Source organism: Astatotilapia calliptera, chromosome 4, assembly GCF_900246225.1.
Source record: "Astatotilapia calliptera chromosome 4, fAstCal1.2, whole genome shotgun sequence".
NCBI lineage: Eukaryota > Metazoa > Chordata > Actinopteri > Cichliformes > Cichlidae > Astatotilapia > Astatotilapia calliptera.
In genome coordinates, this window is record NC_039305.1 from 15,334,659 (window position 1) to 15,359,922 (window position 25,264).

The following is a 25,264-nucleotide window of genomic DNA, read 5'->3' on the forward strand; positions in this document are numbered from 1 at the left end:
TCTGGCTCCCCATCAGTTTTATGATCTCTTTATGTTCTCTGCCCTCAAACCCCTATTTCTCTCCTTAAGCATCCTCCCCTCATCCTCATCCCGCTTGCTGCTTCCACTCTCAGTCTCCGTCTCTCCCTCCCTCTCTTTCTGCCCTTTCTCTTTCCCTCTTCTTTGCCCTCCCTCTCTCCTCCTCCCCGCTGCGCTCCCGACTCGCTCTCATTCCCCTCGCTCACACACTCAGGCAGCATCCTCCCCTCTCCACTTCTACCTTCACACTCACCTCTTCACGCCTCCCTCTCAGCTCCTCTCGCCACCTTCCTTTTTCCGTCACCTACTAACACATATCATCCCTCGCATCTCCCCCGTCTGCTGCCTATCTCGCTCTCCTCCATCTCTTCCCATTCCTCCCTCCTTCTCACTCACTCACTCAACCTTGCGGTCTTGCCAAACGCACACGTACACACACCCATGCTGATTGGCACCCAAGGACAGAGCACCCTCTCCCCAAAACCGGCTTCCAGGCGGTTCGATCTCGTGGCCAGCACGCTTCTTGACACTGAGCTCAGCTGAGGAAGAGGACCAGGAAGAGGCCATGGAGCACAGCCACTTCCCTGTTTTTCCCCCAAACGGGAGCACCTGGAGCACAGGGCAGAATCCCTCTGAAGCTGCCCAGGGATGCCCTCTCGGACCACTACCCGTCATCTATTATAGTGTCCTGCTCTGTCTTGGCCTACCAGGTAAGAGACGTGCACATGAGTGTATTCTTTCACCTGCATGCCTTATTCTGTGTTAATTTGCTCACGCTTTTTGATGACAGTCTGGCTTTGGTGGCGTGCAGTGTTGCATCTTGATTTGTTGTGCACTTACCTGCAGGACTAAGTGAGTGTGTCGTGCACAGCTGCTCCCGAGTGTCACTTCATGCACACATACTGTTGATTCATCAGCCTGACCTTGTGGCCAACACTTGTGGGTGCACATGCACTAAGCATGTATGTGTCTGTGCTTGTGTCCATTTGGAGTTTCTTATGCTTTTGCCTCTTACTTGGAAAGATTCAGGGATAATAGGGAGCGACATACTGATAAGTGAAATTACTCTCTTCCAATATTTCCCAGACATTTGATCTCAAACTAAGAGATGACATCTTTTTTATTAATCTGGAGCTGGCATATGTATGTTTGCATGACAAATTGTGGGACTCATGGGTTAACCTCTGGGATGAGTGTGTATGTGTGTGTTACATGTCTCTTCTCTATGACCTGAATTAATGACACTGCCTTGTCGTGTCTATACCATTGAATGATTAGTCCATTCACAGACACTGTCAGACCCATTTACTGTCTCCATCCCAATGCGTGATCTATGAGCACTGACCTAGTCTCACACAGGGAGGCAAAGTGAGGTGTGTGTGTGTGTAACAGAGACAGCCTGAGACACAGACAGAAAACCTGGAGGTCAGATGAAAGAGGAAAAGTGCTGAAGCCTAATAAGAGATTAGGTGAAGACCCAGTGGACTGTCTGCTTTTACCCAAAAACTGAACTCAATCTGGGATTAAAGAGTGTAAAACATAATTTGGAGGTTACACTAATTAACCTCAATTTTATGATCTGATTTATCGGGAGTTCTGACATGATGTGGACTCACTTTGGTGAACAGCAGCACTGACTTCTGATGCCTTATTCATGCTAATCCTCGCGATTAACACATCTTCTTTATCGCCGAACCTCTTTCCTTGATAAAGGGAGTGAGATGTTATCAACAAGCTAAGCTGTGCTGGTTCAAAACAGATCTGCATTGCAAAGTGAAAAGCTCTCGCGTGCCAAGACTGCAGTCGCTCCAGAGATTTGCTGTCTTGTAAAAGTAAAAGTCGTTCTTTCTGATCAAACCTCGCTTAATTGTTTCCCCTGGATGGCAGAGCAAGCAATTTACTTAGCTGTCGTTTTCTGCCGAAATTGTATTTGATTCTGCTGCTGAGTCGTCTTTACAAATTGGATTGAAGCTGGTTGTTTAATCACTGAGTAACAATAACCTGAGAGTGTAAGGCAATCCTACAATAGTCGTCTGAATTAATGGCTGAGTTGAGTGCAGCGGGCTGATACTTTGCGGCAGCAGGTTCGACTTATTCAATCATTATGACACAGCTCGTTCCACTCAAGCTGAATCATGAATGTTTCATGAGCGCAGCATGTGTGAGTAGTAGCAGCGTGACCCGCAGAACCACACATATTAGACACATAGGAAGGAAAGGAGGCTGTTAATTTGATCGTCAGCCAGTGATTCATTAGTTAACTGAAATGAGGTTTTAGCGAGGCAGCATCGCATCCGTGCAGACAGACTTTGACCTGCAGTGCGGCGGGCAGACAGGGGTCACAGCAAGGCGGGAAGAAGGCGATAAGAAAAGGGATTACGCAAGTGGAGCGGCCGGGAAAGATTACTGTGACCTATAGTGAGATGATGAATTGGAAATGCAGAACAAAAAGCAGATGAATTGGGAGCGAGTCAAAAAAATGGAAGATGCGGACACCCAGAAGAAGAAGAAAAGTGGAGTTAGGAGAGAAAGATCAGAGCACTAATAGAGAGGGAGAGATTAATAACAGCCGAGCTGGCTGAAGTAGCACCTCTGAGCCCCGACTCGGGGTGCTACAGACGACAGAGCTGAAACGAATTGCCACATTTTTAATTAATCGCTAACCCGCTCTCTTTCGTTCTCCACTCACTACAGCACACTGCTTGAGACAGAGCAGGCGTGTGGTGGCATAGCAAGCAGTACAATGAAGGCATCGTTTCTCTGGCTCTTCCTTTGACATGATGGAATTATAGAGGTGAAGTACAGCATGTCTCAGAGCGTTCGCCGGTGAGACAAAAATTGTGGAGTGGGAAGCCATCAGCTAATGAACAATACTGTGTGACAAGCGGGTCCTCGAGAGAGGGTCCCCCTAATGTCTGGGCCAACACAGTCCAACATTTCTCAAACACAATTTGTTGTTTATGGAGCTGTTTACTGACCTGTACCTACACATTTTAAATCCTACTTCCCCTGGTGATTCATCAGCCCTTTCTGCAAACAGAAGCCATTTTGCGTAGCCTGAAGACTTCTGCATCTGAATTAAACACACAAAACGCGTTAATGAAATGTCTGCGCCCCGAGATAATGCAGCAGGGCACAAAGCCGCTAAGGAGATTAAATTAAACTCTGTTGCCTCCAATAATTAACAATTAAAACTTCATTTAATTAGTCATAAAAGATAATTTTACCAAAACAAGCACAGTGTTTGGGCTTGAATAATGGAGTAACGCACAATCCAGTGAACTCATGATACACTGTCCCCGTTGAGATAAAGCTATTCTACACATCGGCCCATTATACTCCATACAAGACAGTCTACAACACAGCACAGCATCTGCGTATCTATGTAACAGTAAGTGTTCTTGGTTTTCAAATATTTTGGTAGCCAATAAGGCCTGATTTAGACTTCTCCGGCGAATCGGTGCAGAGCCTACGATGTAACCTATGTAAGTCTTAGTGCTGTGCAAGTTTTGGTATCGAGCAGATACCAAGTAAAAACAGGGACAGTATTGCTGATACCATTACTGATATCAGTATCCGTAATAGCAGATCAGGCAGATCAGTGTGTCCCGACTTATGAGATGAATCATTATTTGCAGTTTGCAAATTGAACACACGTTTAAAAAAAACACTAAATCGCTATGATCTTTACTTTATACAGTGTATAGTTAACACAACAAAACACAGCTTTTCATGTATTTTGAATCTATTTTTTGGGAGTGTCAGAATATAAACGTGCCTGTCTATAAAGCACTCTAGGCCAACTTCTGTTATTTAAATGTGCTTTAAGCTATAAAAGAAATAGACATGACGCAAAAATCATATCCCCCCCCCCCCCCCCCCATTTTCATTTACAATATATTTTTATTTAAGTTCATCGAGCTGAATACTGAAATTAGAAAACAAAACCAAAGTATCAATCCAATACCAGCACCAACTTTTAACAAGTGGCCGACATCGTTGCCAGCATTTATGTTTGTTCTGGTGCATTATGTATTTATTACTGTGTGGTCATCGCCGACAGAAGCAAATAAATTACTGAGGCTTTTTTTTTTTTTCGTCTTGGGTTTTGACAGAAATCTCTCTCCAGGTATGTGCTGACATTTTTGAGCCCTTATGCTCATTATATTAGATTATTATTCCTTATATGGAGATGGTGATTGTTATTCTCTAACGGATACATTTTAAAAAACTGCAGTGAAAAAGTAAATGCACAGGAGGTGGTCATAAGGTTATGCCATAGGTTACAGCATAAGGTTTCAGAGAGATTTGCAGTCACCATGGAGCTATGCCATAGATTTCCTGCTGAAGCATGAATCCTACAGTAAGAAGGAATTAGAAGAAAGTCAGGATAAGAACAAAGGGTCTGCACAAGACATGTAAAGATTATTCTGAATTGCGACTTGCACCATGCCACTTAAAAATATAGAGTTGGAAATTAGCACAGCAGGTCTCCTTTGCACGCTTGAGTAAAGCATCTTAAAATGGTTGTGATGTTCAGTAGCTGAATAAATGTTCTGGTAGAGCAATTCAACTCCAAGTCTGCACACTGTCAAAGAATGTAGCACATTTTTGACCTTGGGAAGACTGAGACTGTTATCTCAGTAAAAAGAAAAAGCACTTCAGCCGTTTCAGTGGGAGACCAGAAAATGATGCTCTTTTTGATGCTTTACTTTCAAAATTGTGGGAAAAGAGAATCACATGTGTTGTTTTCAGTCGCTTGCTGTAAAGCTCCCATGGGATTCCTCCCTGACTCCCTGTGCACAAACATATGTGTGCTCACATTTCTGCATGGTACCTCGCCGCTCCTCAAAGCTCCTCACAAGTGTGACTGTGTTCAGGTGTCTCCTCCCACTCACACTCTTGCATCCACGCAGGGGGGGAAAGGTTGGGAAGGTTCAGCACTAACAACCCCTGCCTCCATGTTGCAGTGTACGGGGCCAGTGTCAGCCGCTGTTTAGGATAATGAAGAGACGGACCCCGATCGATTTTCAGTTTGAGCTATTGATCTGTCAATATGCACCAGCAGCGGGACGTCTGTAGTGGGTTGGTAACTTGTTGATAAAAATCCAATCACTCTAAAGATGTTTTTTTAAAATAGGTGGGGCATGCAAAGGAAATGGATGTGAGGGTATATCCTGAAGCATGAGCAGATTTCAAGTACTGATTTACGAAAGCAGAGAAAGATAGGGGGAGAGTGAGAGCTTGTTATGGGAGAGATGGGCCAGAGATGGCACGGGAGAACAGAGGAGGCTAGAGAGGAGGGAGGTGTTGCTTGAGGCAATAAATCAGAGATGTGCTGTGACAAGAACTGACTTTATTTGACCAGTAGGCAGCAAAATGCTGTCACGGCTGCAGAGAATACAGCAAACTCGGTATGTGTAAGTCGTTTGGATTCTTTGGACAGCAGTAACATATAAATCTATGGCTAATTAGATGACTTTTAATGATTAACATTCCTGATCTTCTATCTGTTTCCCCTTCTTCCCTCCTCACATCTATTATCAAATGTGCTCCTTTTCTTTCTTTTCACACATCACACTCAATTACACGTGCTACATTTTCCTTAGGTGAACATTACAATTGCTGATTTAGTTGACTAATCCTTAAAAAATTAATAGCAGGTCTTTGTCATTCAGTGCACAATACCTGCACCTTATCACCGGCGGCAGCCTTAGCCTTGATGTGAGGACAGTCGTGCCCAAACCTTCACTCACTGTGGCCTGTCTGTAAAATGAATGGCTGTTAAGGTGAGCAGGCAGCAAAGCACTGCAGTCACATCAATACCATTAGCAGCACATAGGGAGAGGGCTTATTTTCTCTTAATATGCCCATTAAACTTAAATATTCAGTTTCCGTACACATCTCCGTCTCCCCTTCTCTGATTTTTCTCATTGTTAGCTTTATGTTATTGAATTTATTTCTCCTTTGGGCTTCTTCTGAAATCCTCTGTTAGCACTCACCTCACACATCAGGAATCAGGTTGACTGTCACTGCATTTAAATCCCATACTGAATGCAAATGAATGCTTTGTAAAAAAGAAAACCATCATTTTTTATCTTCCCTGTTTGCTTTTCACTGCTTTGTAGTGGGGACGCACCCCTGTTTTTTGGTTTGGAGAAATTAAGGAATCGCCACCCTTCATGTCCAGTCTGACACTTAGAGATAGACAAAAGGGAAATGCTGGTCATCAGGAACAAAGTGCTGTGACCTTTGAAGCAAGCTTTTGATATTCACCCACTCTCCGTCTCTCGCCTCGCTTCCTTTCCTCCTGCCGCCCGTCCTCGATACCTCTCTGTCTGTCTGTCTCTGTCCCTGCTCACTCACCTGCCACCTTCCTCAGATCACACTTCACCCTATTCTTATTAGCCTCCGGAAAAGCCATTAAAGCTTGACCTCGATTTCCTCCAAGATTATAAAGGGGAGAAAAATTCCCTAATTGCAATGATGCAATGCTTCTCTTTTTTTAGATCATAATTTCCGTTTTACAATATTGTTTCTGCTTTACATGGGGCCCGTGAGAAAACTTGATGACAGTTGTATAAGAACGTGTCAGTCTCTCTGTCTCTATGTTATACTTGCTGTTGTGAGGGGTTAAACTGTGCTGTGTCATTTGTCGACAGCCCGGCTGAACACGTCCCTTTAGTGGTGGGATGAGTCAGCCTCGTTACACACCTCAGGGAGCACACTCTGCCTTCCCTTTTCCCGCTAAATAACGTCAATGGCCCTGTCCCTCGTTATATTAGGGGCACAGCGGGGGGAGCTGAGACATGCATAAAGGCACACAGATCACCAAAGTAATCACCCGTGCAAACACACACAATCAAAAGTAGACAGACACAGAACAGCCGATTATCCGTCCAACAGGTTATTCTAATTTCCTCTTGGATGGAGATGCTTATTTTTTTCTCCCACAAAGAAAAAAAAAAGGAAAGGATGGTGAATGTTTTTCTGTCGCATGTGCCTTTCTGTGCGCGCACGGTGTACCTCTCTGCACCTCGGCTTCCCCTGTTCCTGCTGAGACGAGCCCCGCATGTGCCACCCCATACCACCTGAATGCCGAGCAGATCTACCCCCGCTCCAGAGACGACGGAAAGAGCAGGAGTCAATTGAAATGAATAGGCAACCCAGTGCAGGGTGGCTCAGGCTAAATGGAAATGTCAAGCTCTCAACAGATCCCCTTTGTTTGTTTGTAGAGTGCCCTGCCTCGCTGGGGAGCCCAAACAGAATAATACCCAGCCTGTGACAGTCAACACCTCACTGTTTCCATTTTATGTCACTCCCCCTCTGTTCAGCAGTATGTACACAGAGAGGAAAACGGATGGGCAGAGGTACAATAGAGAACGTGAGGCAATGGATTGAAGGTGACGTCTATTATGTGTTTGATTTGTAATGGATCTCCATCTGGAAGACAGCACAAAGTTAGCAATAAACTTTTCCCATAAAAATGCAGTGATAAGACAAACTAATTCATCCATCCTCTTCTGCTTTTCCTTATCACAGACAGACAACCAATGACACTCATATTCACACTTAAACTAACCCCACTATTCTACTCAAATCTATTTACAGTGTTGGGAAGGTTACTTTTAAAATCTATTCCACTACAGAGTACAGAATACTTGTAACATATTCTGTTAAGTTACTTAATGTGAGCAAAGTATTCTGAATACTTTGGATTACTTAATATATTGTCACGCTTTTTACAACTACATGAATGTACAATTGCTGTGTGATTTATTACTATGACTGAAGCTTACTCGCCATACCAATACCAACTAGATTTTTAAATCTCAATATAAAATGAGTAAGAGTAGGGTGGACATTCGGTAAGGCTGCACTTTTTGCAGTGATCTCGTATAGAAAACTAATTCTGTATCAGTAATATGTTTTCTTTCTGTCTGCTTTCAGAAGTGCACATGATTATCTGCAGCTAGCACGTTGTTAATGCTATCCATCAAGTCTAACAGTCTGCTGTCTATGAACTAACCCCAGCTAGCACCAGCTAACAATGTTAGGTTGGTGGCGAGTAGCCTTCAGTAATAGTAATAAATCACACAGCAATAGTACATCGAGATACTGAAGTGGCACATAACCCAGGTAGCTACCACAACTAAAACAAGTTAGTTGCAGTAGGCTAACGTTAGTTTTTTTTGGTTTTTTTTTAAAGAACTTACAAGCAGATGCTTCTTTAGGTTGGAGGTGGAGTCTTTTGATGCTGAGAGCAGCTTAGTTGCGGCAACAGAGTTTGCATTGCACAGTCAGATTTCGCCCATCCTTTTCTTCTTTAAATGTGAAGTGGTGTCAGAATTTCCAAGTAAGAAATGCATTCCTGCCCGTGCACTGCTGGCTCTGTTGTGGTGGCTTCAGGTCTATTGTGTAACTGACGCCACCAACAGGACGCTTACATTAAAGCCTCTTATTGTGTGTTTTGTTTGGGTTTCCACCAGCGTGGAATTACCAAAATTAGAGAGAGACATATGAAACAGGAAAAGACCGCCGTGTAATCCATTTATTTCAACAAAGTAACTGTATTCTAATTATCACCTATTTAAACAGTAACTGTGATGGATACAGTTACTCATATTTAGTTTTTTAAATACATATATTCTGTTACTCCCCCAACACTGTCCATTTATATAGGGCCAAATCACAACAGTTGCCTTAAGGTGCTTTATTTTGTGAGACCCTACAATAATAAAAGAAAATCCCAAATTAGTTTAAAAAAATAATAATGTGAAAGGAGCATATATTTTTCAAATAGGGATTTTTAAAATTTATTTACAATATCTCTGGTGCTGTCAACAGAAACATAGAACCCAAACTGTGAAGAAATATCGGCCAATCGAAAGCCGCAAACAATAGTATGGCACACAGTGTGACACTTTAGACGTTGCAGAACAAAATCTCGGTTTTCCCTGTTCACATATAAACGCATGTAAATTATTACCATGGCTGGAATTCTTTCAAAAACTTAGTTTTCAGTGATCCAAAATGCTGTTCATGTTCCCCAAACACGTAGAATAGAAGCTATGTTTACCAAAATACCTGTATAATACCCTAAAATACCCATCAAGTCAAGTCGAGTAGTAGAAAAGAGGCTATAGTGTTGAAAAATGAAGAAAGCTGCACGTACCAAAAACTGCAGTTCCTTAAATCACCGCTTGAGGCTCTAAGAGCGAACCAGTCCCCATAAACACCAATCAAAATGTCCAGCTTCACCGAAGTGAAAATAGAGTATTTATATTTCAATTCAATTTCAATTCAATTTTATTTATATAGCGCCAAATCACAACAAAAGTCGCCTCAAGGCGCTTTATATAGTACAGTAGATACAGAGAAAAACCCAACAATCATATGACCCCCTATGAGCAAGCACTTTGGCGACAGTGGGAAAGACAAACTCCCTTTTAACAGGAAGAAACCTCCGGCAGAACCAGGCTCAGGGAGGGGCGGGGCCATCTCCTGCGACCGGTTGGGGTGAGAGAAGGAAAACAGGATAAAAGACATGCTGTGGAAGAGAGACAGAGGTTAATAACAGATATGATTCAATGCAGAGAGCTCTATTAACACATAGTGAGTGAGAAAGGTGACTGGAAAGGAAAAACTCAATGCATCAGTACAACCAGCATCAATGCTGTGTTCGCTTCGGATTACTCCTCACCCCCCACCCACCCCTGTAGCTTGTCATGTCTTCATAATGTTGTGCTGTGGACATTTATGTGCTCTTTGTGCAGAGGAGTTTTTTGTGTTTCCTGTTCTCATGCTGTCCTACCATGGAAGCACAGCATGAGTAGGGGTCTCTTTTTTTCCTCTTGTACTTTCCCCACTGTAGTGTACATTTCAATGTTTTTTTTCTCTGATTCTACCAATCTCCGACCTGTATCCCCATGTAATGTTTGTGCTATATGTGTAAGGTCGGGGGGGGGGTCCCATTTCACTGCAGGGCAACCTGCATGTGACGAATAAAGCTTTGATTGATTGATTGATCATGGGAATCCCCGGCAGCCTACGTCTATTGCAGCATAACTAAGGGAGGATTCAAGGTCACCTGGTCCAGCCCTAACTATATGCTTTAGCAAAAAGGAAAGTTTTAAGCCTAATCTTGAAAGTAGAGATAGTGTCTGTCTCCCGAATCCAAACTGGAAGCTGGTTCCACAGAAGAGGGGCCTGAAAACTGAAGGCTCTCCCTCCCATTCTATTTTTAAAATACTCTAGGAACAACAAGTAGGCCTGCAGTGGGAGAGCGAAGTGCTCTAATAGGGTGATATGGTACTACAAGGTCATTAAGATAAGATGGGGCCTGATTATTTAAGACCTTGTATGTGAGGAGCAGGATTTTGAATTCAATTCTGGATTTAACAGGAAGCCAATGAAGGGAAGCCAAAACAGGAGAAATATGCTCTCTCTTTCTAGTCCCTGTCAGTACTCTTGCTGCAGCATTTTGGATTAGCTGAAGACTTTTCAGCGAGTTTTTAGGACATCCTGATAATAATGAATTACAGTAGTCCAGCCTGGAAGTAATGAATGCATGAACTAGTTTTTCAGCGTCACTCTGAGACAGGATATTTCTAATTTTAGAGATGTTGCACAAATGGAAGAAAGCAGTCTTACATATTTGTTTAATATGTGCGTTGAAGGACATATCCTGGTCAAAAATGACTCCAAGGTTTCACAGTAAAAGAAAAAAACTGTTTTGGTGTCTATAGAGGTTTTACAGACACATGATCGCTAACCACATCATGCTATCTCATTCATTTATTTGATTGCATGACAATCATGGTGACGGTATATGGTCAGGTAGATAAGGCCCCAGTCATACAGGTGTGCGTTGTGATAGAAGCAATCTGCAAATTCAGAAAATGTGTTGTAGAGTTTGTTCTAGTGTTAACCAGACAGTAGGGAGTACATGAGTTAAGGGGAAAGCCTGTGATTTGATGAGCATGGCATTCGCAGTCGTCTGCCGCCATGTTGTATTTACGCTCTGGTAACAATACGTTCAAGAGTAATAGCGTATATGGCGCGAATGTTGTGGGAATGTTGTGTGAACATTAAATGAGCTATTTGAGTTATGCTGTAAGTTATCCTTCAGCCGGGTTTTGTGTTTTTTTTTAAGTTATGAGTATTTGAATAAGTAAAATTATTTTGAATTATTGCGTTTTTTGCTTTTTAAAGTTTGCATTCTGTAACTATTTGAAGAATGCTTGGTTTAATGTGACTTGTACTGTGTGTATAGGTTGAGTGAATGAATGGTAGCCCAGAAATAAATGAGCAAGACGCTAACTTTGGTGTCCTCTCTATTAATCCAGTTTTTTATAATTAGCTACGCAGTGCTCTCTAGCCTGTGTGCCACTTGCTGCTGGTCCACATTTCCCCTAGGTCTGATAGCATCAAGTGGGAAAAAAAGACCAATCATTTCCCAGTGACTGATGACAGTACCCAGGAAATGGATTGCTTAAGCCCCAGTTACGCAGGTCTACAGATTGGTCAGTGACTCCCTGGCAACCACCAGTCGCTAAGGAAAAATCGTGCATTCCTTGACTGCTTCATGAAAACATCCTTGTGATTGCTTTGCTCGGTAGCAGATTCCTGATGTTCCCCATAGTTTGCATGGAACACACTGATTAAAAACACTCACCAGCTGCTGTCTGGTTAAATTGCAGGATTAACATTATACATTACTACAGGTGTGGCTGTTTGGAGTGACAGGGGGCTGTGACTAAAGAGTTCATTATTCACACTGTTGTCACCTTCACGAATGGCAGCACAAGAGCACAAGCCAGACTTCAGTGTTGTTTTTTCAGGGTCATGCAACTCTCAATTTTTGTAACCTTGCAGTAGTGGTAGGTTGAAGACAGGAGTGGATTTTTTCTGCCCCCTGGGCGACCGTGGCTCAGGGGGTTGGGAATCGCATCTGTAACCGGAAGGTCGCCGGTTCGATCCCTGGGCTCTCTGTCCTGGTCGTTGTGTCCCTGGGCAAGACACTTTACCCTACTTGCCTACTGGTGTTGGCCAGAGGGGCCGATGGCGCGATATGGCAGCCTTGCTTCTGTCAGTCTGCCCCAGGGCAGCTGTGGCTACAACTGTAGCTGCCTCCACCAGTGTATGAATGTGAGAGTGAATGAATAGTGGTATTGTAAAGCGCTTTGGGTGCCTTGAAAAGCGCTATATAAATCCAATCCATTATTATACTGTATTAGCGCAAAAGCTCAGAAATTACCAGATTATATAGCTTGAAAAATAATTAATTTCTGATGAAAACTTTGAAAACAACTCAATGATTTCTTTGCTTCCAATTCCCATGTTTTCAATTCCTATATCAGCTCAGATATGGAGGTTTTGTCTGAGTCATGAGGCTTATCACTAAGGAAAATACTGTCTGGCAAGCCCTCAGAACCACTGTAATGGCGATGGACTCACAGCGATGGTTAACAGTGCTACCAATGCGGTCATCTTGAGCCGTTAGCTGTTGTCAGTTGAGGTATAGCTTGCTGTATAGTACAGCCCAGTGAGTGAAATTTTGAGTCCTCATACAGTTATGGATGCAGATTACTAATGTCCTCTCATCCAAATAAAGCCATTTCTGAGTTGGAAAAAAGATGATGTGATGACCGTAATAATAAAGTAAAAGTACTTAAGAGTCATGTGACTAGACAAGTACAAAAGACAATGATACACTGAGTAAGGAAGCAAAACAAAAAGCAATTAGCCTACATATAAATAAAATCATGGTGTCACTAAGTATACTTTTATGTCAGTATGACCCCAGTGACATCTCCTAGACCCTGAGCATTGTTGGCTTGTTAACCTAAAGTAAAATTTATCTGATCAATAATCCCAACCCACATGTATTCAAAATGCTATGAATGACAAAAAAATATAGCAAAGCCATACGTTTAAGAAGCCAGAAGAAGGACATGACATTTTTCCTTCAGACAGTAACTCAGTTAGCCGATTACCAAGATCCAAATGTTTTTTTGGTCTAAAAATCAATGCGCTGACTTTGACTTAATGTCCTGCAAACAGCAACGACACTGTGCTCAGTAACTGGGAGCAACCAACCAAACTTGACCCCTGTTACCCAAATCAACTGCCAACAGTCAAATAAAAAGAAAATCAAGGGTTTTTTTGTTATTAAAGTTTTGTCAAATCAAAGGGAAAAGATTAAAACACCTTCACATGACACAAAATCGCTATACTGTCTCTCATTTGGGGTTAATATACACCTCATAGCACAAACGATTAAGTACCACATCTCTTACTGTTTGATTTGAGTTGTGTAATCTGTAATCTACCAAAATTAAAATCAAAAACAACAACAAGCAGCTTTAAACTCAAAGAATCGATGACACAGTCAGACAAGATTTAAGACGAAAGCAACTCAGCTATGGAGAGGATAGTGAGCTGTGCAATTGTGATGTGACTGATATTTGTTAAGTTGTTGGGTGTTGTGAGCAGCTTTGACGTCTCATTTGTGGTTATTGATAGATCGTTAATGAATTGGTGCTTCCCTAACGATCTGTGTGTTTTTTATGCACATTTGTGGAGCCGCACATGCATTTCTATGTGCGTTTGTGTCGTCTGCTGCACATCCTCCGCACAACTTTAGTCGTTATCCAGAGCTGGCTTTGTAATTTCTAATCAGTTGACAGTGGCAGAGGCTGTGAAGTGTGATGTACCAGACTTCAAGCTGCCATATTTAATCCAATCCCAGATCTTTTACTGCAGAGGGAGGCACAAGGATCACAGAACATACACACACACAGACACACTGTGTGGACTGTGACTGCCACTGAGTGCTTTGATGTCTGTGAAGCTGTTGTGTAAAGTGTAATGTTTACGTGTCTCCGGCAGGTTTGACTTAAAGAGGGTTATGCAGCAACAGCAAAGCACACATGCAATGTTGTGTGTATTTTATCGTTAGTTAGGTTATTGAACTAATAGAGCATGAAATAGAAATCTCTGGATAAACTGGAAACAAGTGACTCAAAACGTGTCTCTGAATTTCACACTGCACTTACGTTCCTGTGAGGACAAAAAAAGGTTCAAATGCATTAAATAAATGGCTGCCTTCACTGAATATTATCAGAACAGAAGGTAAGACTTTACTTGAAGTGCCTTGAATGTTTTCTTTGACCTCAGCTACAGCGGTGCAGGTTGAACAAGGCATGAAACCCCGGTTGTACAGTAACCTAATCTTTGGTAATGTCATGTTATCATAACATTGATGTCTCAAACCATTTTGGTATTAGTTTAAAATAACATAAATGACCTAAAAACACTCACTGACATCGACCATAAACATCAAAAAAGACTCATCCCATGGCTCAGGATGACACACCTTCAAATAAAGTGGTAGCAAACAGAATTCACGGATCATCGCTTTCAGGGAAAAATAACGTTTATTTTCAAAATGTCAGCATCAGCGTTTCAGGAAGATAGATAACCTTGGTTATGAAAGTTGATAGCCAGAGTCCATTAAAGGTATCCTGAGCATTATGCAGCACAGTTTTTAGGAGAAAGTCCATTTTTCACTTAGAAACCCATTTAGTTGATAAGCAGCCCTACTGATGCTTGCAATCTATTCTTCTAGTGTGTAGTTGGTGGCACTGGTGTATTTAAAAACAACAACAACCACAGGTAGCAATGCACCAATTAAGCAAGCAGAAGATAACTGTTAGCAAACTAATACTGAAAAATGTGTAGAAATAAACAGTAAATATTTCAAGAGAAATGCATTGAGCCGGTTGAGAAGACCTCAAGAATATCACAAATTTGTTTTGCATTGAGTTTAAGTCAGATTTGTTGAAGTAAGTCTACAGATCACAAAAAATTACACTATTTGATGCCTAAAAGAAAAAGCAAGAGAAAACCTAAAGCTCACATTGTATCGTGATGAACAAAGTATTCAAGCTAAAACTTTTTACTGACATACATTGTGTAGGCGTAACAGTGAAAGTCATAATCCTCATCCCTTTGAGGGTTGGATTAGCCACCCATCTATCTATATGCACAACATCTGGGCATGTCTCTGAGGTGATGCTGGGTTGGGTCTTAGGGGGATCTCCTCCCAGTCCTGTATCTAATCTGTGGCACTATTGATCAGTGTCATAATAGGCTGTGTTGATGGTGAAATACACTGCACAAAAAAATTAAGGGACACTTAAATCACAGTATAGCATCAATTCTGTTAACCTTCTGTAATATCTGCCTAGTCAGTCAACTAGCAGAGTGGATTCGTTTCAGATGCGTTGGTGCTAATTAAATTACCAACGGGTGCAGTAGAGGGGCAACAATGAAACAACAGGAATGAAAAAACACAAATAAGCGGAGGCTGCTCCCATTTTTTCTCCCTTGTCATCTTTTCTGACTGTTCTTTCAATAGTTTTGCATTTGGCTAGGGTTAGTGTCACTGCTGGTTGCATGAGGCGATACCTGGTCCCTACAGAGCTTATGCAGGTAGTCCAACTCCACCAGGACGGCACATCAATAAATTCCGTTGCCAGGTTTGCTGTGTCTCCCACCACACCAGTAGGCTAACCAAGCAATCAGAAACCGACTACATGAGTGGGCTGAGGGCCCTGTACTCACTGCCATGGAGCCCCATTGGCATTTGCCATAGAATACCAGGATGAAGAGATTAATTATAGACGTATGATTACGTGTAGTAGCTGATCTCAAAATGAGCTGTGCCATTACATCTACATTACATGCATGTTGTACAATTTGCTAAGCAATTTTTAGTCAAGTATCATGTGTTCTCATTCATATCTGTAAATGTTTATCAAACAGTAATGCTAATAGGGCCTGTAATTGTAATTGCTTTTTCTTATACAGTGAAGATATAGCTTGCAAAGATTATTCATTCAAGAACAACATGTCTTTTCATATATAAATGACGTGAAAAAGTTCCACAGACTTGGCAAAAACCATCCGTAGGGCAGGTTTTTTGTTAGTAAGACATAAAATACAGATATAAACAACACAGAAAGCTTAATTTTCAAAAGTAACACAGGATAAAATCTGAGTATGAATTATGCTCAAAACAAAAGGATCCAAGAATACTCCTCCAAGACCCAGGGACCATGTCAGATCTACAGACACGTAGCATCCCAGAAGGTCTCATTTGAATTCAGCTTTGATCAATACCTTTGAGGCTAGGCACTGCACCCGCTACACCAGCACATGGAGGCCACCTCACAGAAGTAACAAAAAATAAGTGGAAGCATAGGTCCCCAATTAGATTTTATTAGACAAACAGGAATGAGCAGTTAATCAATTAAACGATGTGTACTGAACTGTCAAATTAAGTACCCTCCTTCCTCGCACTCGCGGTGATGAAATGTTTTCAATTTTAAAATGTACCAGCAATGCTGATGATTCATTTCACTGATTTTAGTCTTTGTCTCAGTCTTTACTTCCATTCATATTACAGAGTAAGCCAAGCATGCATTTTGTGTGCTGTGCCCTCGAAGTTTGGGAAGGGTTTGAGTGAGGCCTATAAACCTTGCTGACGTGATGGGACTATCTTGGGAGCAATGTGCAATTTGCACTGATTGGAGAAATGGGATGTGCAGGTCCACGTGAGAGCCAGAAAGCTGTGCTGGTGCCTCTCAGATGCACAGCAGTCAGACTAAATGCAGTCGTGAGCTAAATCACATTCAGGCCTTTTTGCACTCCATCTTGGGTATTTACCTGTAAAACAAATGCGTAATAAATCAGCTGGGAGAGAAACTTGGCAGGCTGGATGAGAAGTTATTATGGAGCTTGCTGGGCACATGGAATAAAAATCGAAAACAGAGGCAAATGGAGAGATGGGGTGCCCTTGTGCTTTGTTTTAGGACCGAAATTGCCGGCAGCAGGATGGCACATAGTAGTGAACTCAGCAAATTGCCAAGGCTGCGATGCTGCACGCTGCCCTCCTGTTTTTGTTGTGGGTTCGCTCTTTATTGCAGATAACAATTTGGCCAAAGGCACAGGCAGGTGCTGCTGGAATCACACAGCAGGTGTAGATGAAGGGGATCAATAAACTAGAGAAGGTTTACAGAATAGGAGCTGTTTGAACATGGAAAACACTGTCTGGGAATAATGACAGAATTGAATATTTTTGTATACTGTGGACTGAAACTGCAAGAAAATGTCACAGGGCACAGAGTTCACTCGGCATGCTTTTACACCTGCTTTTAGGTGGTGCTGTTGATGTGCTTTCTTTTTTGCTCAGTTTAAATTTTCTAGCCTCCTAATTTTGGTGTCTGCTTTTTGTGTTGAGCTTGTGTTAGCACCTACCTGTCTGCAGTATCTCTATTGCTATCAACTCCTAGTGATGGGATTTCCAGCTCTTTTTAGAGAACCGACTCTTTCGGCTCGGCTCACTAAAAAGAGCCGGCTCTTTCGGCTCCGAAAAGTGGTTTTATTTATATATGTTTATATGTAAATATATGCGGTGGCCCCTAGAGACAAAGCACGTACAAACTCCAAAACACATTTCTAGCTTTAACTGAACTTCCAAAACAGAGCTACCTAGATCACTTAAATTACACAACTGAAAGCATATGTGTATTGTTTGTGTATTTATACACAAGCACTCATATATATTCACTAGGTAACCACTAGGTAACAAAAGCTCAACACTGCGCCTAGCATCCTGGAGCACTTCTGTTGTCTTTTGTACGTGTTTTGGAGTTTTTACGTGTTTTGAAGTTTGTACGTGCTTTGTCTCTAGGGGTCACCGTAAATATACTTTTATTTATTCACTCCACATAAAATGTAATAAATAAATCATATAATACAAACCCAATTATTCACATTTCAACTTTTAACTATTTAAATTTTCAGCTTTTTCCTTTTAAACCAATTTAAAGTGAAACCACACAAAACACTGCAAACCACAACACAATTAAATAAATTAAAATATGAAAACAAAAAGAACATGCATAATCTCTGTCATATGGACCTGCATGAATAAACTTTCTGAATCCTTTATCATCCGCAACTGAAAATAGTTGTGGATGATTACTATACCATTCTAATGTGATGTTGTCCCTGGCTCTCTTTCTCTGTCTCTCCCTCCCGCTCTGTTCCTGTGCTACTGCGAGTGTAACTATCGCCCCTCCCCCCTCTTCCCAGTGCAAAGCACAAAGCGGAAAAAAGTGCGAGAGAGGGTGCGAGAAAGAAAAAAAAAAACCACGGCTCGCGATAAGGAGCCAGGTCTCGCGTTGTTCACGTCAAAGATCTGGCTCTAAGAGCCATTTCATTCGCGACCGACATATCACTATCAACTCCCTCTCTGTTGCTGTCTTGTTTATTGCTAGCGCTTTCAATTATCTGCTCACTAACACTCAATTTCTCTGTTTTCTCCCTGCCCTAATCCATGCCCATACCTTTTCCCGATCTCATGATACTTTTTCCTTCCTCATCATTTCCCTATTTCCTCTATCTTCTTTCAATCACCTGTCCGCATCCCCCTCCCACCTCCTCCTAGCTAACATCCTGACTGTGGTAATCCTGTCCCAGCTGGTGCTGCGTCGTCAGAAGTCCTCCTACAATTATCTCCTGGCTCTGGCAGCCGCCGACATCCTCGTTCTGTTCCTCATTGTTTTTGTTGACTTTATATTGGAGGATTTTATTTTGGCAGCGCCGCTGCCTCCGTCATTAAATAACGCAGTTCAGGTGCTGGAGTTTTCCTCCATCCACACCTCCATCTGGATCACCGTGCCTCTTACCATTGATCGTTACATCGCTGTTTGTCACCCTCTGCGCTACCACACGGTCTCCTACCCAGCCCGCACACGCAGAGTGATATTCGCCGTCTACGTTGGATGCTTGGTCTCTGCAGCTCCCTACTACTGGTGGCCTGAGTTTTGGCACAGCCTTCCTGGACTGGGTAGTAGTGATCGAGGAGGGGGCGGAAGAGAAGGAGAAGGAGGAGGAGAAGAGGGCGACAAAAGAACGGTGGCCCAGCACGTCCTTGTGTGGGCCCACTGTGCCACCGTGTACCTCCTACCCTGCACGGTCTTCTTTTCCCTTAATGCCGTCATTGTGCGTAAGCTGCGCAGACGCCGTAGCTGTTTCCGTCTGCGTGGTTATTCAACCGGCAAGACCACCGCCATCCTCCTCGCCATCACCTCCATTTTTGCTGTTCTGTGGGCACCGCGCACCCTCGTGATCCTCTACCACTTCTACTCGTCTCCCCCGGCATCACAAACTGCCAGCCGTCTGCTCCATGTACTCACGGATCTGGCAAACATGCTAGCACTGCTCAACACCGGGATCAACTTCTTCCTCTACTGCTTCATCAGCAAGCGTTTCCGGAGCATGGCGGCCAATGTGCTGCGAGCCTTGGTCCACTGCCGGAAGCAGCCGCCGCCATTCTACGCCAGCCACAACTTCTCCATCACAAGCAGTCCCTGGATCTCACCAGCCAACTCCCACTGCATCAAGATGCTGGTGTACCAGTATGACAAAAATGGGAAGCCCATCTGCATTTCCTCTTGAGCTCTTAGCCACGAGTTGCTTCCCCTACCCTCAATCACTGGAGGGGTGGGGCAGCGGGTGTATTCAGGCTTGTCTCGATGGTGACCAGCTTTGCCTGTATCTTTTAAGGCTTGAAAATGTCAAAACACCTATTGAGCAAATGGTTCAACTACCTTTGAGCAAAGCAAGGTGGAAAAACAACCAGCAAGGCTTCTGATGTTCAAAAAAGTATTCACAAAGCAGCGACCAGCACTGAATAGGTGTTGATGGTTTCCTTCATGCAAAAAAATAAATCTACTGTAAGTAACTGATGGCTGTAGACTGATAAAAAGACATCACGACCATCTAGCACTCAGTATGAGCCACCATTTGTAACATATAAACTGACAAAACTATAAAAACAAGTCCTCTGTGGGGCGTCAAAGTTACTGCGGGCCGTGCTGCACGCTGCCGATGAAGAGCTTCGAACAGCTGTGTCTTTTGCTGCTGGGAGTCATTTCCAAAAGGCAAAGTTTCAGTAAGAGTGTGGGCACTAAACATCTCACCTCAAGGGGTGATTCACTCAGGCAGAGCCACTGACAGTGTGCCCACTGCCACATGATCCTCACGCTCTTTCTCAAGCAATGTAAAACAGCGCTGTCATTTCCAGTTTAACACGCAGAAGAGTCTCCACGGCATGTTAAGTAGGGCTTTCATAAAACGAGCAGCCCTCCCAGACTTTTCCTTGCGTGTGCTGAGTTCACCCTAGCAGTGCAGGTCACCTCCAAGTCGACACTCGCTGTGGAAGATCGAGTCATCCAACGTCCAAGCTTGCAGACTGCTGTAGGCTGAATAGGCACTCTGCTTATTGTTGGTAAACTATTTATGTGATGGTAGATATGACTGTTATTGTAGCTTTGCAAAAAAAACAAAAAAAAAGATAAAAAAAAATATGACTTGGAGTTGGTGTGGTGCCAAGGTGTCATTTTATGTAGTAATCCCTTCTCCAGTATTAGGATGAGGAAATTTCTGCTGTAAGTAGATAGTCCTCTTTAACTATTAATGGTCCTTGGTGACTTACTGTTAGCCATTAACCGGAAGAATATAATGAATGTAGCTGAACATCTCTTTAACCCTTTATCTTTGTAAGAGACTGAGAAAGAGAGAAAGATAGAGAGGACAGAAAAAGCTGCTCCATTTGTTTGTTTGGGGGGGTTTTGCCCTCCGTCCAAAGTTTTTTTGTTTTTTTGCTCCCATGATGCAGCAGTGAATTTGGTCTCAAGCCCAAGGTGACACAGCTCTGCTCTGCTCTTTCTGCTGCTGGGCAATGGCACTTCTGTAACATTTTATACAGAAATATAGTCACGTACATCAACTCTGTCTCAGTATTGCCTGGTAACAAACCATAAATGAGAACACACACACATATACACACACACACACACAAACCCTGTACTGTATTGCCCACAGACAGAGTGCACTGAGATCAATGCACATCCATTCTGCAGACACCTTGGGGCATTAGAAGTGTTCATCAATCTAGTGAGAATGGAGCTGTGCCAAAGGGCAGATTTCTGTTAATACCTGGGATGACACACCTCACGTCTTTCTTTCTGTAAGGCTTTAAATCTGATGAATGTGAGGTGTGTCTGTCATAGCTGATAAAGTCGTGCCCTCCAAACTCTTGTTCGACACTGTCTGAGACACTTGAGGGCGTGACTGCCTGCATGTCGTTTCTTTGCTTGGACTTTAGAAGCCATGAGAGCAAAAACTGACTAACAATCCTAAAACACAGTGATTAAGTGTATATATATATATATATATATATATATATATATATATATATATATATATATATATATACATATTAGGAGTGCAACAATACTCGTATCGATATTGAACCGTTCGATACAGTGCTTTCGGTTCGGTATGCATATGTATCGAACAATACAAAATTTTTTATTTATTTTATCAACTTTTCTTCTGATGATGCTGTCTGTGTTGAGCGCTCAGTGAATCTGCGTTCGACTACTCCGCCTAGGCTGCACTGTCGAGTGCAGATCCACTGAGCGCAGCGCAAGACAGAAGCTAAGCTCGTTGCAACATGGCAGCTGCCTCAACGCTACCCGAAATTGAACCTCCCCTGCCCTCATTCAGATCTGGCGTTTGGAACTATCTTGGTTTTCATGTGAAGCATGACCCTGATGGTAAGCGCCATGGACAAAAGTAAAACAGTATGTCGGATGTGCTAAGCAATGCTCAATTACATTGGTGGGAACTAGTGCGTCAGCGCAGTTTGCTCGTTAACGTGTTGACGCCGTCCAGCCCCACGCACGGGGCGATCCACGGTAACTCATTAACGGAGATTTGCCGCGTTATGGCGTTAATGTCATTTCAGATTAACGCTTACAGCACTAGTGGGAACACAACAAATATGACTGCACATTTACACCAACATCACCCTAGTGCAAAGACAAGTGGAAGCAGACAAAAACAACAAGCACGCAAGCTGACATTGACATTAACGCCACAACACGGCAAATCTCCGTTAACGAGCTACCGCGGATCGCCCCTTGCGTGGGGCTGGACGGCGTCAACACGTTAACGAGCAAACTGCGCTAACGCACTAGTTCCCAGCATTGCTTGGCACATCCGACATACTGTTTTACTTTTGTCCATGACGAGCTTACCTTCAGGGTCATACGTCACATGAAGACCAAAATAGTTCCAAAGGCCAGATCTGAATGAGGATGGGGGAGGTTCAATTTGCCATGTTGCAACAAGCTTAGCTTCTGTCTTGCTAGCTTGCGCTGCGCTCAGTGGATCTGCGCTTGACAGTGCAGCCTAGGCGGAGTAGTCGAACGCAGATCCAGTGAGCTCTCAACACAGACAGCATCGTCAGAAGAAAAGTTGATAAAATAAATTAAAAATTTTGTATTGTTCAATACATATGCGTACCGAACCGAAAGCACTGTATCGAACGGTTCAATATTGATACGAGTATCGTTGCACCCCTAATATATATATGTTATATATATATATATATATATATATATATATATATATATATATGTATTGCAGATCATTTTCCCTTCTTCTTTGTACCCTGATAATTGACATAAATAAGGCAAATGTTTAAACAGCCTGTTTTCATTCCCAACTCATTACATACAAATGTTTTGCCCAGACTCCTAGGTGTCATGATTTGCATACGTGCTGGGATGTCTTATGATCGTCAATAGGCTCCTAAATGACTGAAACTGACACAGAGAGACAGCAGGCAAATTTGCTCTGCTGGTATTTTGAATGATGCAGAAGAAGAGTTTGAGACTAATCTGTGACCCCCTCCCCCCAGCAACTACTAGTCGCCAGAAAAAAGTCTGTGAAATCAATAGCTAAACCCCTGTCAGACAGCCCTAGGGATGAGTCAGTGAGTTACTAGGGAAAAATGTGTATTCCATAGTTAACCAGTGGTTGCTGGCAGTCGCTAGGTGAAACTGGTCACAGAGAGGTATATAAGATTGCTTTGGTCGCTAACAGATTGTTTCAATTGCTTAGGGTGACCATATTTTGATTTCCAAAAAAGAGGACACTTGGCCCAGTCATGAAGAACTTTAATAATACTGTTTGCTTAAAGAAACATATTTAACATATTTAAACGATGCCTTCTCTGTGTTATGGCTTTTAGAAGCCAACAAGTGCAAAAAAAATAACTTAAAAACCTCTGGAATTAAATAATGCTACAGTAATGATGCCTCATCTGTATAAGAAAAATTACCAGTACCGGGATGAGGGAAATTTCTTTTGCAGTTCGTCTGAAAGGATGCATTTGCGCTTTGACATCTTTTAAACATCATCTGTCCCATCTGTAAGCCCAGAACAATCACTCACAAAGCAGCAGCTCGGGGATGACGTCACACATATGCGTCCTCTGTAGGCCAATAGGAAAACCCAGGCATTTTCATCCATCTCGAAAATCCCCCCGGACGCCCCGGACAGAACATGAAAAGGGTACATGTCCGTGGAAAAGAGGACAGTTGGTCACCCTACAGTTGCCTGTAGTTAGCTAGCTATGGATGACACCAACTGCTGGCTAACTGCTGCTATCCCAGCAGTGGTGAAATTCAGTTTGAGTTGCATTTTTTCCAAGTTTCACTAAAGTTCGGCTAGTAGTTAGCAAGTGTTTGCATCTTCCATGCAAACTTCAGACAGCTGCAGCAACCTGCTATTGACCAAAGGAATCACAAAGAGGTGTTTGGTGCATCATCCTTTTGATAACCGATTTCACCTTGCAAAGGCCAGCAACCGCTTACCAACCATTCAGGGAACGCATGTTTTTCCCTAGCAGCCAAAGGTTGCCAGAGGATCTCTAGGTGTCACTGAGGCCTTATGGACCACCTAACTAAATTATGCCACCTACCACCCATTGTAAATCTTAACACAGACTCTTTCATCTGGGTAACTCAAGATTCAGAGCAGGTCATTTACTAATCAAGAAGTTTAGTGGGGCAAGCCATGCTCCAGTCTGCATGCCAATGTATCTTTGCACTCCAAGTCGTCCCTGATGTGTTCATCTTAGTGTGAATGTTAGACAAAAGCACTTAGACATAGAAAAAAAGAAGAGCTACTCTACTTGTGAAGTATAAGAGTGCCACATGTGAACCAGTCTATTTACCATCTTCATTAATACAACACGGTATTCCTTAGCTGTTCCATGCATGTTGGAAATGATACTAAAAAAAAGTGATGATGGCCAAGTATTACTATGCAATGAGTTGGGAATTAAATAGTTTTTAAATGTTGTGTTATAGCTGGTGTTGGAGTGCACTTGTAAACATTAAAAAAATATATAAATGTTTTTTATATAATTTTCCTATGCCCATTCTGAAAATTATTTTTAAAAATATGCATTTATAGTGCATTTATGATTAAATCAGTCTTGAACTTTCTTTGGTGAGACAATAAAAGTGGCATAAGAAGATATTTTCCCATCAAATAAAACTTACCATCATTCTGGCAAATAGACTTTGAAGTAATGTAACGTTTGTTTTTTGATAGTCAAATAAGCTTACACATTTCCAACACAATATAACAGTACATATTATGTTAAAATGAGCATATCCACCCATTTATAGCTGACGAATATTAACTTGCACATCTGCTGGGCCCACTTACCCCAGGTGGCACCAAACTGGGCTTTGGTATGCATTTGGTTACATTTTACATGAAAGGGAGGGTATGTTTTCACAAGAATTGATGATGTCACAGATAAACCAAATCAAATTTCTGAACTATCATAGGGCCCTGGAGTGTCTATAGGTGATGAGGAAATGAGAGATAATGAGTTTAGTCCAACTCATTTATTAAGAAATCCTCATTCCACCAGTGAACTGGCTGAACTCCTCACAGAGAGATAAAACTGTGTCCAAAACCTCCATTTCTTTTGTGCTAAAAACATTTTCAAGTGCTGCAGTTGTACAAATTCCAGCTATGGGCTTATACAATACAAGTCTTTCCAATTTCTTTTGCCATCAAAGATTTCTTTTACCAGAGTAAACCCAATTTCCCAACTTCCAACCCTCCCGCCTTCTCGGTACATTGCCCGTCCATTCTCGTTTCCAATTTCTTTTTTTCCCACACAAATTGATTTTTTTCCCCCTGAATGCAAACAAACAGAAAAACAAACAAATGAGCGAGTAGCCATCTGCTCCTCACCTCCTTTACTCCTCCTACTCATCCCTCTTTGCTTGCAAAA

The 25,264-nt window shown here is 42.4% G+C and overlaps 1 protein-coding gene across 1 annotated transcript; it reads left to right on the plus strand.

Annotated features, from left to right (window-relative positions):
• The first annotated feature begins 227 nt into the window (after window positions 1-227).
• On the plus strand, window positions 228-20,696 carry gpr139 (G protein-coupled receptor 139). The gene is made up of 2 exons (XM_026165015.1): window positions 228-728; window positions 18,539-20,696. Exons 1-2 carry the CDS (start codon window positions 584-586, stop codon window positions 19,549-19,551), a joined length of 1,158 nt encoding a protein of 385 aa, XP_026020800.1. The 5' UTR covers window positions 228-583; the 3' UTR covers window positions 19,552-20,696.
• Window positions 20,697-25,264: the final 4,568 nt, after the last annotated feature.